The following is a 20,134-nucleotide window of genomic DNA, read 5'->3' as shown; positions in this document are numbered from 1 at the left end:
TATTGCTTCATATAAAGTAGGTACATGTATACAAAGCTATATTTACACAATAAAGTACTATAAATTTTCTTTTAATTGACTATCAGTTGTTTCTTAACCCAAATACTCATAAACATATGTGCATATGTATCTTTATCACAGATTTTGTTTACTATCTTAGTTACATTTTCCTCAGTCCTGGGACAAAATACCTGAAACCCAAAATGAAGGAAGGAAAGGTTTATTTTTCTCACTCTTCGGGGCGTAATCTTCCAGTCCATGATCAGCTGACTGCAAGCAGGGTGGCATGGCACTGGGTCAGCACTTGGAGATGGCAGCCAGCAAAGGCAGCCAGGGCAAAGTGGTGGGGGAACAAATCTATTCTCCTCCCTTACACTGTAAGCAGGCTACCCATGACCCAGGGCAGATGTAGCACTCAAAACTCTTGCCCTTCTCTTGCACAGGGCGAGGATGTTTACAAAGTAAGGCCCCTGGCTCCCTGCTGAGTGGCTTAGCAAAACTTTTAAATTTCTCAAATTGTTACATGTATCCATCATAGCACTAACTCAGTAGCATGCATTGACTGTTAAACTATTTATTCCTTCAGTAAGCACTACAATGTGATATACGATGCATAAAAATCAAACATAGTATCAGCTGAAGAGAAAAGCCTTGAAAAGAAGCAGAAAGTCCTATTAATGTGCATGCATTTAAAAATATTTTAAAGATCCTTTTCAAATTACTTTAAGGCTATATCCCAATAAAAAGATCAGAAAATAGAAAATACTCTGTGTAAAAAAATTCATTTAAATCATGTAACCTATTGAACTTCTTTGTTTAGCAACAGAGAACATAATACCTTATTGTTTATCCTCATGATCAGATGACTTGGAGATATGATTTCCTCATAGAATATTCTATCATAAGCCACCAGCACAGGAAAGACAATAATTCAAAGTAGTTCCCACTGAGTGTGCAGTTTTTTGCACCATCAAAATACAAAAATTTGTAAATTAAGCTATAGTAAATTATAGATCATTTGTACTTCAAAGTATTTGGTATGACTTCAAATAATCGTGTATCTATATCCCGGGTAGTTTTTAGTGAAGCGGCATCAATTTCACTAGCATACTTTCTTATCTCTTTTACCAAATTGTTTATTTATGAACTATAACATAGAAAACATCAGGTTAATTTTTAATTTCCATCTTATCAGGAACCCAGCCAAGAGTCCCAACTGTCAATATCAGGAGCCCGGCCAAGAGTGCCAATTGTCAATATCGGGAATGCAGTGAGAAAAATAAAAAATAGAGACAACTGTCCTATCCCAGCCATGGAAGGGAAGTCACTGTCTCTGGGCCCGCCCTCTCCCATTCCCGAAGCAGCCACTGTTTATGAGCTGTATGGGGTGAATAGGTGGGGCTACTAAAGTATCATGGTTCATGGAAGATTGGAACTCCAGAGGGCGTAGATAATCTTATGTTTCCAAGTAGCTTGACCTGTGAGGATTTAAGAAAGCATGGATGATCTAATGCTTAGAAATAGTCTGTGTTTTGTGTAATCCTGAGTTGATTTAAGAAGAAGAGTCCATGGTAAATCTCAGATGGGTGGTACCAATAATCCTAATCTCCTTTTAGCCCATAGAGGACTATGTAAAATTAGCGACTGAATTTGTAGTCCCCAGCACATCTTAATTTTCCTTTCCAGACTCTGCTAACTGCTTTTCAGTTTGACCCATTGCCATTCTCAAGAGATTCTCTCTCCCTCCCTCTTTCTCCCCTCCTCTTCTCTGCTTATTTTAAACTTTCTTTTTGATAACCTGTATTAAGTTTTCAAACAACAGAAATTTATTCTTTGACAGTTCTGGATATTAGAAGTACAAAATCAGGCTACGATCAAGGGCCCAGGGGAGGATCCTTCCTTAGCTCTTCCAGACTTTGGTGGTGTCAGAACTTCATTCAGTCATCTAATTTGTACCTCTGTCGCCCATGGTGTTCTCCCTGCATGACTATTTACTATGTCTATGTTTCCTGTTACCACATCACTCTTTGGATTAGAGCCAACTGTTATCCAGGATGACCTCATTTTAAAATAATTACACATGCACAGGCCCTCTTTTCAAATGAGAATATAGTCTGGTATTTTAAATAGTATTCAACCAAGGGCCCATCTATATTTTTTTCTCTGACATGGATAGGATGCATTTTTTATTCATGGTTTTATTTTAAAAACAAAAAAGGAGTAAAATGACAATAGAGAATTTCAAACAAAATAATGGGAACTTAATGTATGTTTTTTATTGCAGTAGTTATATATGTGATTCTAGTTATATTACTTTATAATATATGACATTATATATATATGATATTTATATATGGTATTTGACATTGCCTAATAAGTCTGGATTATTATCAAGTGAACGGAAACTGCTTCTTATATAATAAAATGAACATGAATTAGTAAAAAAGCCCATTTGCTATTAGGATTGAAAATTTAAGAAAACTGTCATATGCAGAAAAGAAAAATACATCTAATAATAAAATAAGAATAAATGTAGACTAAATTTTCCCTTATATGTTTTGGGCAAGAACTATTTAAAATTTTAAGCGAACATAGTAAGAAATTAACTTACAAATCATTTGTCCTTCCTGTAAATAAATACCCTGCATATCTCATGCTTATTTATGTTAAATATGAGAACATAAATAATGAGTCATAAGTTAAGACATGCTAGAGACTCACTTGCGTGTGTCCCATTTGTTGTGGAAGGACGCGTTCGCACTGGAGGGGTGAAGATGGAGGAAAGCTTAAGAAAAAAAGAGAATAAAAGAAAAAAATGGAAGCAAAGCTTCATAAATAAGGCAGGGAAGAAGAGTTGGAGCGTGAAGCTAGAGAATGAGAAGGAAAAAAAGAAGCAGCAATATATATCATGTACAGTTACAAATTCCATGATGAATATTATCATCATATATACCTAAAAAGTACCAATAAAATTTTTAAAAAAGAATAGGGAAGAAGCTCACAAATTAAACATGAAGCCAGGGGAGAAAAAAAATAAAGGGCAACACTGAGAAAAATGTCTGAGGTTCTTGTTGTAATTATTCTACATATTTTATATCGGAATCTTGCATAGTGGTGGGAGGCAAGCAAAAATGTGAAATAATCTCCAAACTAAGAAAATGAGACTAGTTGAAAACGATGCTACTTTTGCTCACCGTAAAGCATTTGCAGGGGGCAAGACTTTCGGGCAGCAATTGATTTCTAACAGCCACTGCAAATTTCAGTAACACTAACACAAAGCAAAATATTCTTTCTTTTTTTTCTTTAGTTGAAAAAATATATCAACTAAACGTATCCATGGTATATCTAACTTAGAAGCTTATAAAAAGCAAAAAAATCCATTTCCTTAGTTTTGAATTACATAAAGGCTTCATGTTAGGTAAAAGACAAAAAAGTTGCTACAAAAATACCTACATAAATACATCTACATTTATTGTCAATATGCTTTTAAATTTAGGTGATCGATTAAAGGACTAAATTACATAGAGTCTGTTATTTTGAGTTCCAGACAGCTTAAACAATGTATAATTAACATTAAGATACAGTGAATGTTTTTATTAATGACTCAGACTTTGGGGATGTCATAGAATTGATAGTTTCTGACTTTCATTTTGGTGGCCTGTTGTGTACATCTACTCACAATGTAGAACACTACTTACGTTAGTTCAGATAAATGAAACCTTCATCATCATGATATTACTTTTCCCATTGACACAGGGATTCATATACTTACTGGTATTATTTCCATCTCATTTAAATGAACTATCCCCTAAAAGTAATCATTCTTCCATTAAGATTAAGTCATTTGTATTTGGGGAATATCAATGACTGTTTGTTGAGGGACTTATCAATACAGGGAATTTTCATGTAGAAATTAAAATCGATAGGGGATTCATGATTCAATTGGCCATTTTTTACCACTTGGCTTTTCTATTTGTTAACTAAAAATATTTTATTTTTCAAGCATTCCCGACTTTGCTTTCCTTTGCTATCCTCACCCTACACACCATCACAACTAGACTTCAGTCTGTTGATCAGCTGCCACCAGGTGAGCAATTTCTTCATCTGCTAGCTTGCTTCTCTGTGGTCCGAATTTTACTGTTCGATAATGGCATTCGCGAGACTATCCATTTGCCATGTCATGCACAAATGTGGCCTTGATTTCTTAAAGGAAAAATGATAACTAATATTCTCTGTTACTTCCATGGTGCTATTGGTATTTCAGGAATAGTTGTGTAGTGGTAAATGTTGCAGAGAAACTAAATATTGACTTAAATCAGAATTTTCATACTGATTATTCTTAAATGACATTAAGTGAACTGATACTTTGGTAGTTCATATAAAGAAATTCTATTACTCTAACAACTGCACTTTAGAAACAGTATAAAAATGCAGGGAGAAATTGAGGGAACACATTGCGGGCTGGTACAGGAGAGAGGAGCTTGATTATTTTCATTTGCTGCGAGTTGTGTAGAGCAAACTGCTTCACTATAAAGAGATAAAGAAAAATGTGTTTTGCCTGAGAAACTGGATTCCCAAGTTCTCCTTTTCTTTTAGACACTTAATTACGTGCTATATTAGATTGGTTTTATTTTATGGAAATATCGTAAAGGCTACTTTACCCATTACTTTTTAGAATTTTACATGTCACTTTAATATAAATTCCTAAAGGCAGGGAAGAATGAAATTCATATAATTTACAATAGCTGGCAAAGCTCAATATTAAAATTTTCTGAATTAGTGCATTTCCTTAGTATATTTTAATCTTTCAATATGCTTTTGTTGTGATTTAGATAATCCGGAAAACATTATCATTTGAAATTAATGACTTAAGTGAAAAGCAAGAAAAAGTATTTGTATTTCATGTGAAATGATAGTTTACCATATCATGCTTTTCTATGTCTGTATTTATATAGCAAAGTCTCTGAATCATTTGAAAAGCATTAGAGGGATTTAGTTTGTTTCTGAGTCTTTTGATCTCTACATATGGAAATCTCAACCCACTGGGGGAAAAATGTTTATTGCAGGGTGTTTCTGTGCTTGCAAAATACATATGTATATTTTTGCAATCTAAGAATCACTTTTATATGCATTGTTTGACTCATGTAAGGGAAAAAAGAGATTGTTTCATTTCCGTATGAAAATGAATGGAAATTGGAAAGAAAATATAAGCAAAAGCCTTAAGCAGACAGTGTTTACTAAGGACAGTTGTCTTGTGACCTTTACCTTGCAAACACAGACACATATATGTACGATGGATATAAAGTCTTCCTTGTTATCCTTAAATGTCTGTGATTTTTATATTGATTAAGATTTAATCATTTATAAAAGAGAGCTTTGTTTCTTAATTCTGTAAAGAAAAAAATCAAGAGTCATATTTATACCAAAAAGTAACTTCAGATTTTGGGATAAATTTCCATGCATTATTTCATATATTCTTAAACCCATTTCTGTCTTAACCTGTCACATACCTTCTGCTCAAGTGTGCAGGCAGACTCACTGGTGCATGTACCCACAGGTATGTCTGACCGTGGCTGTCCACCACTCTGAGACACAGAGAGAGCTGGGAGTTGCCACTGAGCTCCAGGGAAACCAGCACTGTTTGTTGTTAAGTAGATTAGGCATCTTTTGTATAACCACTAAAACATTCTGGTAGATTTGGGCTTTCAGATAAGACTTTCCATTCATTTCCATGTAGAATAGGAAACTATTTTTAATTCTGTATTTGAAGGGTGCATACATAAGTATTGCATGCTGTCCTTTCAGTTGAAATTCTTTGGTGATAATTTTCTGATGTATTTGAAATTATCTTGTCATTTCAAAACTCATTTTTTCTCACTTAAGACAATCACCATAGTGAAATTGAAATTATTTTCTATTAACATATATACTTTAATAAAACTGTTCAGTTTGAAACAGCTGATGCGATTTACTATGAACTTTTCTAATTTTTATACATATTTATTACCAAATAATTATCATATAAAATATGATCATTTATATAATGTTATAACCAGAATAACAATATTTTTATTTTCTTTAGATAACTATTATCTCAAAAATAGATGGTTTATATAGATACAGAGGCTATCTGTATCTGTGAATTTTATATCAGTGGGTTCAACCAAGTTCAGATCAAAATAATCCAAGAAAACTACATCAGAACATGTACAGAGCTTTTCTTGTCATTATTACTTAACAATACACTGTCACCATAACATTTACATTCTATTAGTATTATAAGTAATATAATAATTACTTAAAGTATGCAGGAGGATATGTGTTGCTTGCATGCACATAATAACCTGCTTTACCTTAGGGACTGAGCATTTACAAGTTTTGATATTTGAGGGGATTCTAGAGCCATTCTCCATGGATACCAGGAAATAACTTTACAACCACCGTGTTTTATGGATAAAATGTTGATTAATAGGTGGCATGTGATTAAAAGATGTTCTTGTGCATATAAATGCCTATTAATCTAATAATTTTTTTGAAAATTTTATAAAATTATATTCATATATACTTGTTTCAAATAGTAAAACAGTTATACTCAGAAAGAAAAGAAGCCTAATTAGATATGTATTTATTCATCAAGTATTGCTATCCTGGTAATTTAACGTATTTTGCACAAATAGCAACTACAACTACCTAGACATGTTTCCTTTATGGTCATGATTATCTCTATCAATTCAGTGAATGAACATTCAATGTTTTAGTAGGAAGGTTGTCCATTTCTAGGTGGACACCCCATCTTAGGCAAGTATCTTAGATTAAGAAATAAACTCATTTGCAGCTAATGCATTAAATTACCAGCAAATTAAAGGTTAGAGTAACATTCTAACTGAAATTGTTCTGTCCTCTGAGCTGAGACTTCATGATTCAAATTATGTGTCCTACAACTTTTGATACTCTCCAGCTGGCTTATGTAATTGTATTTTTAAAGGAATTTTAAGATTTAGTTAGAAAATCATTGTCATTTTCCTAACAGTCTTAAAGAGATTTACTTGAAAGCAAATTTGGCATCTTAGAACTTGGACTACATTTTCTGTGCCTAAAAAATATGTATGTGCCAAAGTATTGGAGGTGTGAACATTCAAGAGAGCACTTCATTTTAAATAGTTTTTAAGGAATTGACTATGAAAATTGTAAAACAGCTATTAAAAATATATTCAGCAAAAACAGTACCTCACTTTTTCCTAAGATTCGGCATATATTCTTCAAAAGGAGAAACTCAAATATAGCACTCTAGAATTAGCAAAGATTATTTTAACGAACGCTCCCTGTGTTAATATGAATTTATTTTTAGGTTACATTTAGATTACAAGTCTAAAAATGAATACTCAGATATTTGTATTTGTTCTTCTGTAACTATCACTCACTCAGAGGATGTAGTTTCATTTTATCATGTATTCTTTCCTCTGAATATAGTTATTAATTAAATTATTTAAGTACTCTGAGGATAAGGAAGTCTTTTAATACCATTTTAGATACCTTTTTGGGATTATTATTCATTATACATGGAATCATTTTAATATTTTTTAGAAACATTCTTATCTTTTCTGTGACTCAGAGATAGCCTACCCAGTGACTTTTGTGATCTGTGGTTTAATTTACATAGCAAGGTATTCCAAAGGACCCCCTCCAGTCTTTCTGTGAGCTTTCTGAACTTCTGGTCTTTCTGTGAACTTTTCACCATTTTTCATGGCTTTAGTGTGCTTTAATGACTGCAAAATATTAAATCATTACTAGAAAAAGTGGCTTATCATTGCCAGTAAAATCCATTACAAAAAACATTTCTGTATATTTACTCTAGAACATGGATATTGAATATATTGATTGTGCTTAAATTTCCATTCTTGGGATGACCCAATTATACAAGATAAAAACATCCGCTTCCAATAAATTTACAGCACATTTACAAGTACTAAGAGCAGTATGATTTTAAGGAGGTAATTCCAAGAACTTCCTTTATTTAAAATGTCAAATATCTTCTATTTCATATTCTTAATATGTTTTTTGACTCTATGATAATCATACATGTAGTAGTGATTGTATCAACAACTCTGTCATTGGTTTCAATGTCTTAGTCAGATGAAGGCCCATTAGAGTTCAAACTTTCTGTGTTTTACATAAGGTTATTGTATCGATCAGTTTTCCCATTGCCAGAGCAAATCACCTGACACACTGATGCCCAAAGAAGAGGTTTATTTCGCTCACAGTCTCAGAGTTTAATTCATAAACTGATTAAAAACTGACTCCAAAGCAAGATTATCATGGCAGAAAAAAATGTCAAAGCAAAGCCACTTGGTTCATTGTGGCAAGGAACAAAAGAACAAGGAATTAGCAGTACCAAGAAGGAATGAGGAACCACACACAGGGTTCCAGGTCATGTTCCTTGACCTACTAATACTCTGCGTGTCAATCAAGTTGGCAATTCATCTTTTTTTTTTTTTAATTTTATTTAAAAGGAAAAAGAAAAAACAAAACAAAGTGGTGTAAGGGTACAACTAATACAGAACTACAAAACAAAAAACAAACAAACAAAAAACAGTAAGAAATCACCAGTTACTAGATTACATATTATCATTTTAGAGATAGTTGCTCAAGTCACAGTATCAAAGCATACAAAGTGGACATTCAAACAGTGAGACTGCAAACAGTTGTGTTCAATGATCCAACCAAAAACATTAATATGGTCAGCTATTTAACACCCCTAAACGCACTTGCTGTTGTATCTTTTAGAACACTTTTTTCCCTTCTCCTTTTTACAACAAAATTTACACATTTTGGGTTTTATTACTCCTTAGTTCTTATTACTTTTTTGGGGGGGAGAGAATAAAGTCAAATATGGCAAAACAAAGCTATCAGTCAAAACCAAGGATAGACATAGCACATGATGTAAAAACAGAGTACAAGGTTATCAACAATGGTTACCATAATGTCTCTTGTTTCCTTAAAAAGAATTGTCTATCTCATTAGGTATTATAAAGTTGAACAAAACAGTAGAGAACAAGACCAATAAAACCCAAACCTTGTAAACAATACAGGAATTCCAAAGAAGATAATAGTCAAACCAGAATGGACATCTTAGTGAATCTTATTGTCTTCAAAGTAGTTGCCTATACCCTCAGACTTGATACTATCATACAGAATGGAGGCAATTCATCTTAACCATAGCATCCCAAAGCTTGTCAATTTTATGTACAAACACTTTTCCTTAACCATATTTAATCTCTAAATAAACAAAAGGCGTTCTTCTGCATAGTATGATACAACTATACCATGACAAATAAAATCCTTACTGAAATCCTCAACAGGTTCACCATTGGTAAAACATCCAAGTTAAAGTCTCCTCTGAGATTCAAGGCAATCGTTTAGCCATGAACCACCGTAAAAATAAGAAAATTTGAGAAATTTCCAGGTACAATGGCCCAGATAGACATTACCATTCCAAAAGAGAGGTATAGGGAAATAGAAAACAGTCAGACCAAAACAAGACAGAAATGCAGCAAGACGAACAATAAGTTCTATAATTTTAAGTTTGGTGTCCAAGAAAATGGTAGTGCGATGTGAGTCCCAAAAGCGTGGGTGGCCCTACCTTTATTATTCATGGTTGTAACTTACAGCCTCTTACTTCCTGAGGTTTTCTTTTCTTTTTTTTTTTCTTTTTTTTTTTTTTTTTTTTTTGTATTTTTACGGGTACCAGGGGTCGAACTCACGACCACACGTTTGCAAGGCAGGTGCTTATGCCTGCTGAGCTAAATCCCCAGCCCCCTTCCTGTGGCCTTGACTGCACCTTGATGTCATTCCCAGAGCCTCATGTGGTGCTCTCTCAGAGATTCCTTGTCTAATCTCTCAGGCCTTTCTCTGAATGAGGATGAAAGCCTTCCTTACCCCACAAATCTTGCATTCTGCATACTTTTAAAAGCAGCATCATTTAGACAATGCCAGAGCATGCTGCTAGTGGGAACAGTAGTTAAGCTTTCTTGGACCGTGAATTTGGAAGCCTCTGAGCCCCAGCATGAGAGAACAGAGTGAAATGAACCTCAGCAACCAATTCAGTAGGAGACCTTTCTCAAACGGGGTCTCTACTATCAAGTGAGAATAATTTATAAAAAGTATAGTTTCATATATTTACCATTGCTTTCATCTTTAACATGCTTTGCATTATTTTTCTTTGAAATATTATACTTTGAAAATATTGGTCTGAGCACGCCACCTATCTTTCTATTCATTTGGAAATCTGTGCATCTAATTTAAAGTAACGACTAAAACTTTAGCTCTCTTTAGAGTGTATTTATTTGAATTTAATAAGTATCTTTTGGAGCTTAGGATGTCATTAAAATATTAAATTGTTTCTTAAAATCCATTTTCTGAAGCTGTCACATCCTATTGACAAGTGTTGATTACTAAATAATAAGCAGAAGAGGATTAGCTGTCTCTGAATTGTTTTCTGAGAACACTAAAAATGACATCGATTCTGTTCACTTGTTTCTAGCAATTGAAAACAAGAAGTGCTAGACAGAAGATGAACAACAGGATTTAAATTGGTAAATAGATATGCCTCCCCAAAGAAATCTGATAGCAGACATGAAAGAAAAACACTAATAAGACTATGTTGCTTGTGCTTTACAGAGAGTTTGTTTTAATGGCCATGTTTTTATTGACCTTCCTTAGTAGTTTGCTAGGAGGATGACTTGAGTCTTAGATAAATTCATCCATGTCATTAAAATAGTGGTGCCGTCAGAGGCTATAAAAGCATATGGAAAATGTCCTCTGTAAGGATGAAGAATACTAGCGTTTTTACATAGTCTTGGCTCTGAAATTCACAGAATTATTTAAGTCGCTAGAATTTTAAATTTGTCCTTGTAAACCAAACAGCTTTTACTAACTATTGCATGTCAGAGCATAGGTTTCTCACTGCATATAAATCAAGTTCTTTTGGAAGCTGCATTAACTGTTTCAGGGCTTCTAAATTACAAAGGTTTCTGCATTAGTTTGCATGTGTATGAAGTCTTTCAGATTAAATGTAAAACACAAACGTAATACAAAAGAAGAGAACTGACTCATTTTTCTCAGTACTTTAGGGGGGAAAAAAAGCAAAAGGAAAAACTGGAAGAACAAAGAAGCTGTGGAGCTCAGGTATTTTCAGGATGCTCACTGTTTCACAGATTTTAAAATTAAAAAGGTGATTAAATACAAAGTATGATGATGGTGTTAAATACAAGGCATTGTCACCCATTCAAAAAATTATCTAAGGAGTAAAAATTCTGACCTCCAACTTTGAATGAAATACAGGTTGGGCAGGATTTCTTTCTCTTACAATTTACAACGACATCCTCAGTAATAAATATAGAACTTTGACTTTTTACATAGAACTAGGTTTTTTAATAAACATGGCATTTAGCATGATCTGATGTTAGTTTACACAATGCATATGTCACAACAATAGAAAGCTATTAAGGACAATGTCTTAGTTCCTGGAATCATTCTGAAAACTAACATTGCAAATTCACAAAGAATAGTTCGGTAATGAGCAATTTGTAAATAACAGTTGTTCCTATTTTAGATTAACTTAATATTTAACACTTTTGAAGTTCAACTTGCCTTTGTATCAATTACTGCATTTTGTTTGCATTCAGAGGTCTGCATTGACTATGCTCTGTGTAATTAAAAGTGGTACACCAAAGACACACCATAATATCATTTTGAGGGTTTTTTGGAGACAGGTTCTCACTATGTAGTACAGGCTGGCCTTAAACTCATGACACTTTTTCTGCCTCAGCCTTCTGAGTGCTGGAATTATAGGCCTACACCATCACATTTTTCTATTCTGTAGTATCCTGAGCTTCCAAGATCATAACTGACTCAATTAGACAAACAGATTTAAAAAAACAATGTTACCAAATAATAGTAGAAAATATAGATTCATTGCGAAAATGGTGAGGATTTCTTCACTCAAAACAATTCCAGTGATGTCATTGAGTTACTCATGCATCTTGACATACAGTGTCATGCTTTTCTGAGGTTAACCAATTTCACTATTTGTTAGTGTTATTCTCTCTCTTTTTTTAAAAAGAAAAAGTATTCAGTTTCTCTCTCAAATATGTAAAAGAGTGCCTTTCTTCCAGACTTCTGCCTTCTATTCTTCTAAAAGAATCCTTTAATTTTTTGAATGTGTAACTTTGTATGATTATTATGGTTGTTTATAGCAGCAATTTAGAGAAAAAGAGGAGAAAAATGTACATGGTAGAGGGGCTAGGCATTTAGCTCACTAGCATAAGCTCTTGACTGGCAAGTAAAAACTCGTGAGTTTGATCCCTGGTAACAAAAAAAAAAAAAAAATGGATATATCAAGAATAAATATTTTTCCAATGTACAATTATAAGATGCAAGATTTATCTTGGAATAATTAATACTAGCTGACTCAACACATACTAATACTTTCTTTAGTTTAGAAATACAATTCTGTACATGAAGATTAGGCAGGATTTAGACAAGGAATTACTAGACTGTTGAGTTATTTGGGGGTCAATGAATCATGTCAAGTCTTACTGTATTTGCTGATGATGTGAAAACTCTAGATCTACTTCCAGAAATATTTCTTTGGAGAGTGCTTCCAGTTTATTTCAATTTAGGTTTTTAAGTTCCTAAGTGTTATCCAGTAAACCTACTCATAAAGAACTCAGTTTAAGAATCTTCTGAGATGTACAACCAAGAGGGCAAATACCTGTAACTCTGCTTTGTTGTCTGCTGCATTAAATTTGGTCTTTTAGTCAGAACTTTTCTTCTTTTAGATCCCAAATAATTTCATTTTTTCATTGCAGCATAAACTCTTGAATCTATGAAGCTTACCTCTTCCTTTTGAAATGCACAATGCCATGTGACAATTGTTTCTCTTTCCAATTTCTGTGCCTAGAACACCCTGTGCCTAGAACACCACTTTATATTGAAGCTGATTATTCCTTGAATATCTTATCAAATATCATCTTTTTAATAAGTCCTTTCACTCTATTAAAAATGACATTTCCAATTGAGCTTGTATTGCTTGCCATTTCTATGACGTAGTTCAAGCTGCAATTGTTCACAAATTGTATTTCTTTGGCTGGTTTCTATTCTCGTTTCTAATTCCACTCAAAATTCAAACTTCTTGATGAAGAGCCATAACTATACAAATTTGAGAGAACTGGTTTATTTACCATAAATCTCTCCCTGGTGCTACACCTGTCTTAGAACATTCTACTTGAGATGCCTTGATTGAAATCTTAACAATGCTTAGGCAGTAATTACACATTGAATGCAGTTTTGCATTATGAATTATCCAGTGTAAGTTTTTAAAAGTATCTGTTGAACTACACAGATCGAGTGTACCCATAGCATTTTGCTGTTGGGACACTGAGTTATATCGTTTTTCTTTAAGTAGTTCTATTGTTGTCCTTTACTCAAAGCACTAGAACGCTTGTTCCATTAGTGTAGTATTGAGCTTCAAAGCCAGTTCTCCTCCGGGTTCCTGCTACGAAAGAGATGCAACCATTTAGCTCTGACTTCACTTCTAAGCATCTGCCACTGCCTCAGGTAATGGCTGTGCCTACGGAATGAAACTGGGAGAGGAAGGCAACTAAATTTTAAATGTTAATCTCAGAGCAGTGTGCTATGGGACACAATTATATTTGTGCCATAAATTTCCATTGCACGGTTTAGACTTTCATTGCTTTATATACCTAGTGCTTCCATATCAGACTTCTTAACATTGCTTTGCATTTGTTCCATTACATAAATTTCTTTTCACTTTGTCTTTTTCTTCATCTCAGAGCATTATCTGCGTGTTATCAATACATACATCCAAATGTCTGGTCGACATTTTACTATGTCCTAAAGGTCACAAACACTTACAACCACCCCTGCAGATGGGCAGGTGCATTGAATTGTAAGTGTGAATGTTCCAGGCAGTTCCACATACCCAGCTGCAATTGGATTCACTTGACTATGATATAGGCCAGTGGTTTCTAGTGTCTGAATGCAGCCATGGCAATACATTCAGAAGCACTGTGTGATGCAGGTGCACGCTGGAGGACTGGTACTTCAAAGCTGCTACGGTTTGACTATTTGATGGTATTATAATAACTTTCTCTTCAGAATATGTGCTCAGCCTATCAAGAACAGATAGAATGACATTTCACAAATACAGTAAAATCCAGGAGTCAGATGGGCCGTGCATCCACCTGAAATATGTATATTTCTTTCATAGTGTTTTTGATATGTGAACTATATTTCTATATCTTTATCCCTTGTGGCTGATTACTACAAAATAATTTAATTTCCTAGAGACTCCTATGCAGTCTGCTATGTGAACAGAGATCTTTGTGAAATGTGCATATCATAATAACATACATTTCCTCTCTTGCATTAAAAAATTAAAGGAGCTAAAAGACTTCTTACATCAATGTACCTGTGTTGGTTATGATTCTTGATTAGCAAAACAACATAGATCTCTGCACATGTGAAAAATATGAGAAATAAAGTACAATTGTAAAAAGAACAGAAAGATAAGTAAGTGTTACATTTTTCTTTATCTTTGTTCTTCCCTGCAAAGAATATAAGCCAGGCTTGTTAAAAGCAAAGTTAAAATACAGCCAATCATGTGAACATCTGTCTCAAAATACATGCATGTGACAGAAGTGCATGAAGATATCTTTTTTATTGACAAGGAAAAATTGTTTTGGTATACTATTGCTGTACTTTTTTTTATAAATAACATTGAAAGTGATTTTTCCTGCTCAGATGTGATGAAAGAAAACAGTTTAATTTTTCACTAATATACTAGTAAATGAAAACCAGATTTCATACGTGGAGATAATTTGTATGGTTAGAGATAAGATACTGTTTACATGTCCCTATATGTCCTTGTCCTCATAACGAGTGTGAGGAGTTTATAGAACAATAAAGAGTACCAAGCAATTAATAATCAACACAGCCAAAAAAGAAAGAACTGTTTCTGCTACCAAAGTGTCAGTTCACAGGATGTTGTAAATTATGCGAACTTCATGAAAGAAAAACCACTTTATTAGAGGTTTGTTGGACTGATTTTTTTTTAGTAGGAGTTCTGCTTTAGCATTGATAGTATCTCTAATGGTTTAGAATATATTTGGATAAATTGTAATTTATCATCCTCATTGCAGAAGAGTGTGTACATCTATATGTGTAATTGTGCATGTTTGTGTTTGTGTCTGCTGAAGAAACAGGAAATGCAGACTGTTGTTACAACATTAAAATCTTTTAGCAGAAAACAACTGAGCGTGAACTGCCAGTCAAAGGCCTTGGCTTCTCATGGTTTGCAAGGAGAGAGAATCCGTGATGGGCACTTGGCTTAGGTTCTGTAGGATTAATCTACAAAGCAGTGTGTCAGGCACAAATAGAGACGAGCGCCTGTTTTGCATTTCCAGACAGCTAATTAGGTGTTATGAAAGCTTATGTTGCTGAAAGAAGGTAAATTAGAAATAAAAAAGAAAAAAATGAGAATAAAAAATGGACTTCCATTTATAGAGCTGTCTGCTTAGAAACAATGCTAATTTTAAGATGCTGTTGCAAACATTGCTTACCACCCACCACAGTAATAGAAGCACACTATTCCTATTTAAAGTTGTTCACAAAACAGAAATAAAACCATTTCATTGACAGTCATAAAGCACAAAAAAGTTTTACATTTCTGTATCCCATGACCAGAGCACTTTAGGAGTCCTTTACTGATACCTTGAGTTACGGGTTTTATTTTCAAATTTCTGTGACACATTTATTTCTTCAGTATAGAAAAGTAAATCAGACAGATACCAGACACATATATAGAATTCCTTTTCTGGAAACTGTATGAATGTTTGCAAATGTACAAATATGTGAGCTCTTGAGGCAGCAGGTAAAATTGAAATTAAGGAAGGAAATCCTTTTATGTTTTCTAACATTTCCCTAAGTAGTAACAAATTAGTTTCCAAGTATCACTGCTTAGGGGTGTTGTTATAGTACTTTGAAGACAGGAAAATAAGTATAAATTTCTGATTTCTGATAAATCCCTGCCCAGAGCAGACAGAAAAGAATAAAGAGTTAGATTGACTCTGACATAAGGCTTTTTTTTTTTTTTTTTTTTTTTTTTTTTTTTTTTTTTTTGGTACCAAGGAGCATTGAACTCCAGACCTCGTGCTTGCCAGTCAAGTGCTTACGCCACTGAGCTAAATCCCCAGCCCAAGTAAGGCATTTTTTGACCTGCTCTTCCACGTGTCTCTGTCGTGGACACCGCAGAGCTGCAGCACATAGGCTTTCCCCTTAATTTCCCAAAATATGTATGCGCCACCGACCCTGCATAATTTTTGTTAATCCTTGCTGATTTCAATACCATTTCAACTGCAAGTTTCAATCGTATTCATGGTAATAGTTAAGACATTTCACCCATCATCAAAATGACCATGTGTTCCTAATGATATAGTGACATTACAAAATTCAAGTCATAATGAATAAATCAAATTGTATTAACTTTTGTGGAAGATTGCTAAAATCCAATCATTGAAGGGCTGATAATTTGGTGTTTTCATTGTATCAAATTCTGAAGTCAGAGATAGTTAACGTTATTGATCTTATCACAGTTTTTTGTCCTCATGATTATAGGGTAAAGGGATAGATTAAAATACTACTTATTGATTTTTTTTTAATTAAAAAAGTCTACAGGTTACATTACATATATAATAATGTTGTTCAGAAGGCTGGAGATGTAGCTCAGCGACACAATATCTGCCTGGCAAGCACAAGGTCCTGAGTTCTATCCCTGGGACCAAACAAACACAACAAAATGTTGATTGTTTGTAAACAAATATACATTGCTTTGTTAGTCAGGCATGGTGGCACATGGCTGTAATCCCAGCACTTGAGAGGCTGAAGGAAGAGGATCACTTCAAGTTTGAGGCTAGTCTGGGTTACAAAATGAGTTCAAGACCAGCCTACACTATACAGCAAGACCACTGCCTCAACAAAGCAAAAAAAAAAAAAAAAAAAAAAAAAAAAATATATATATATATATATATATATATATGTATGTATATATACACACACACACACATATATATATATATTACATATATACACATATATATTACTTTGATAAAAGGGATAATTCTTTCTTATGTCATATCTTATGTATGTTATGAATGTAGAACTTTCCTATGGTTCATTTATATTTCTATTGTGAGACTTACTAATAATTAATGTTCAGGAGCATATTGGGTACAAATTTTAGATTCTTTAAAAATTTAGACTATATAACAAAAAAAGTTCAGTTTTACCATATATATACAGATGATCTATACATGTGTGTCTGTGTGTGTTTGTGTTATGGTTAAAGTTCAGCTGAGTGCAAAAATTATGATTCTACAGTTATTTAAGTCAATTTCTATCTTTGAAATTAGATAAATTACACAATTTAATATAAATTACACAAAACTGAACCAACTAAGGTTCTTGCATTTAGATACTTCCATTCAAGCATGGGTAGTAGTCAGATGTGGTGATCAGAGTGAAAGAAAACGATTCTTAAGTTTGAGAAAATGTTATTAGATTGCCACATACTATTTCAGGGAATCAAACATTTCAGAGGTTAGATGCTATAAACTTTCTATATAGGAATAATCACTCAAGGTTCAGTCTGTTGGTGTTTCGAATTGTTTTTCGTTTGCTATATAAACATGGTTAATTTTGTTTTTCTCATTTGCATACTATTTGGATTATGTCTTCTTCCTTGGTGTGGGGTACACTCTGCAAATGGGTTATATATTGAGGAAAGCATGAAACTAAAGTAAATAATTATTTTGCTATTCTTAGATTGGCGTAGAAGAAATAAGTGGATACTGGATCAAATATTTTTGTTTTTATTTCTTCTGTTCAGTGTCTATAAATTTGTTTTCTGGGACACATACCAATTCTGTGCAAAGAATGATGATCTAGAAAATTTACTTCTTTTTTCTTCATTGCTATAATCTATAATTTCACATATCTATTCTGGTGTTCATTTTCTCTGAGGCATGGAGAGCCATTTGATTATTTACCTTTAGAGCTCTAGGATTTGAGAAAAGATTTCACATTATTATAATTTATTATACATATTCAGCGTGGTAAAAGGATTAAAACATACAATAAAAGGTGCATATTGTAGAAACTCTCAGCATAACTCATCTTTCGTAGTTTATCCTCCTTCATTTCCTCCTGCTCCCTCTACCTTCCCCTTCCTTCTCCGTGTCTCTCAGCTTCCCTCTTTATTCTCTCCTCTTTTTTTCTTCCTTTTTCCTTCCATCTCTCCTTGTCTGCTCTTTCTCCGCTGCCTCTTTCTTCCTTTCATTTTGTGTCAGGCTGATCATCTGTCTTTTCTTTTGTTCCTAGTTGTGATTCCACTACCTTGACCACAGCGGCTCACTTTGTGCTCTCAGATTTTGTTGCTTATACAAAAACGTTCATTCTTTTTTTTATATGACTGTGAACTGCTTAAATCAAAATTACAGTCAAATCACAAATTGAACAGCTTATAATGTATCACAATCAGTACTCAAAATTTGCTTTCCTAGGTATGAAATAAAGAAATCAAATGAAAAACTGCAGATTTTCGCAGTGAAATGCAAACAATAATTTTGTGTTGTTGATTTTAAATTTGTGGTTGACTTACAGTTTTGTACATTTCCATTTGTCTACCTTTTTTTGGTCTTTTTAAATTTATGATGAGTTCATTCAGTGCTGGCTATCTAAAGATCTGAAGTGAAAGTCCAGTAAAACTGTATTCCAAAGAGAGTATATTGATTGTAAATAAATTCAAGAAAAAATTATAGCTCTAACCGATGCAGCAGGAATAACAGATGAAATAAATTATAAAGATTTTTATAATCTTTTCCATTTCTTTTTTCTTTTTCTTTTCTTTTTTTTTTTGTACTGGGGATTGAACTCATGACCACGGGTTTGCAAGGCAGGCGCTTATGCCACTGAGCTAAATCCTGGGCCTTTTATAATCTTTTTCAAGGGTAAAATTGCTTTCATAAATTCATACTATTTTTATATTTTTATGCTGTTTCTAACACTTATAAAAAGGGATGGTATGTATGATTTCTACTCACAGTAGGAAAAGATAATGATACATAACTTTTATGATCTCTTTTTAAAAATTTCATCTCAGCTTTAATTTAAATATATAAGAAAGGTTCCCAGGTGTTATATTTCTTGTTATTTGTGTTCCTCTATCAGCTGTCTCAGACATAGACGGAGTATGAGTTTATGGGTGTATAATTCAGTTTGAAATTAGTTTTCAGCATTCTTGCCTACATTATAAAATACACATAAAAGTGAATATTTTATTCTTTCATAGGAAAATACTTTTTAGCAATGACAAACTTAAAATGGAGGTAAGCTACCTACTGCTTAACATTTCACAAAGGTGAATGGTACATGCTATGAGATACCAAATTATTTTTGTTTTCCAGACATAATTTTGTTTTTAAAGCAGTTAAGTCTCATAGGAAATTACTGTATTGCTAAAATAACTGGTAACTTTGTTTTTTATTTTGACATTTGATGAGGCATTATAATCTTTTTTACAAACTCATATTGTTTACAAGTGACTTTGAAAACTTCCTGCACAAATTTAGTAATGCCATTATATTTGCTGTTTTATTTCATATATTGTTTATGTAGATCTTTTGCTTCATACAGGACACTGAACATGGAAGGATCATCTAACATCAGTAAAAAGGCAATCCCCAGGGTTCCTAAATGTTTAGGGAATTCTAGTCCCATTACATGGAGGTAAATTGTAAATATCCTCTTCTGAAAGTAGAAGTTCCTGATTTTAAAAAGGATCATTAAGATAATAGAAACAACTATTTGTACTGGCAAGGAAACCTGTAAATTATAAAGTTATGGTTAAAAATATTGGGGTCAGTGGAGTTATATAGTTATTGCCATAATGAAGGAATTTTCTTTCATAGTTTCTTGTCCGGCATCTTTTAAAAGGGATCAGTAGAGAATGCTTTATATATGTTTTCCATATGTCTAGTGACAAAGGAGAAAAGTAAAA

At 33.3% G+C, this 20,134-nt stretch overlaps 1 protein-coding gene across 3 annotated transcripts in view; it reads left to right on the top strand.

Annotated features, from left to right (window-relative positions):
- Pcdh17 (protocadherin 17) overlaps nucleotides 1–20,134 on the top strand; it is a 111,722-nt gene that overhangs the window by 73,425 nt on the left and 18,163 nt on the right. For 2 of the 3 annotated variants that reach the window (XM_063232704.1, XM_063232702.1), the window contains exon 5: nucleotides 4,004–4,087. The exons of the other annotated variant lie outside the window; for it this stretch is intronic. In XM_063232704.1, the coding sequence (XP_063088774.1) occupies nucleotides 4,004–4,087 (84 nt within the window). The remainder of the gene's footprint in view (nucleotides 1–4,003; nucleotides 4,088–20,134) is intronic. 3 annotated transcript variants of the gene reach the window in all.

This window comes from Cavia porcellus, unplaced genomic scaffold (genome assembly GCF_034190915.1).
Source record: "Cavia porcellus strain 051 isolate PalLab524CR breed Dunkin Hartley unplaced genomic scaffold, mCavPor4.1 scaffold_21, whole genome shotgun sequence".
In the NCBI taxonomy this organism is placed as follows: Eukaryota; Metazoa; Chordata; class Mammalia; order Rodentia; family Caviidae; genus Cavia; species Cavia porcellus.
Note: the sequence above shows the minus strand (reverse complement) of the source record. Positions and strands in the feature narration are given on the sequence as shown.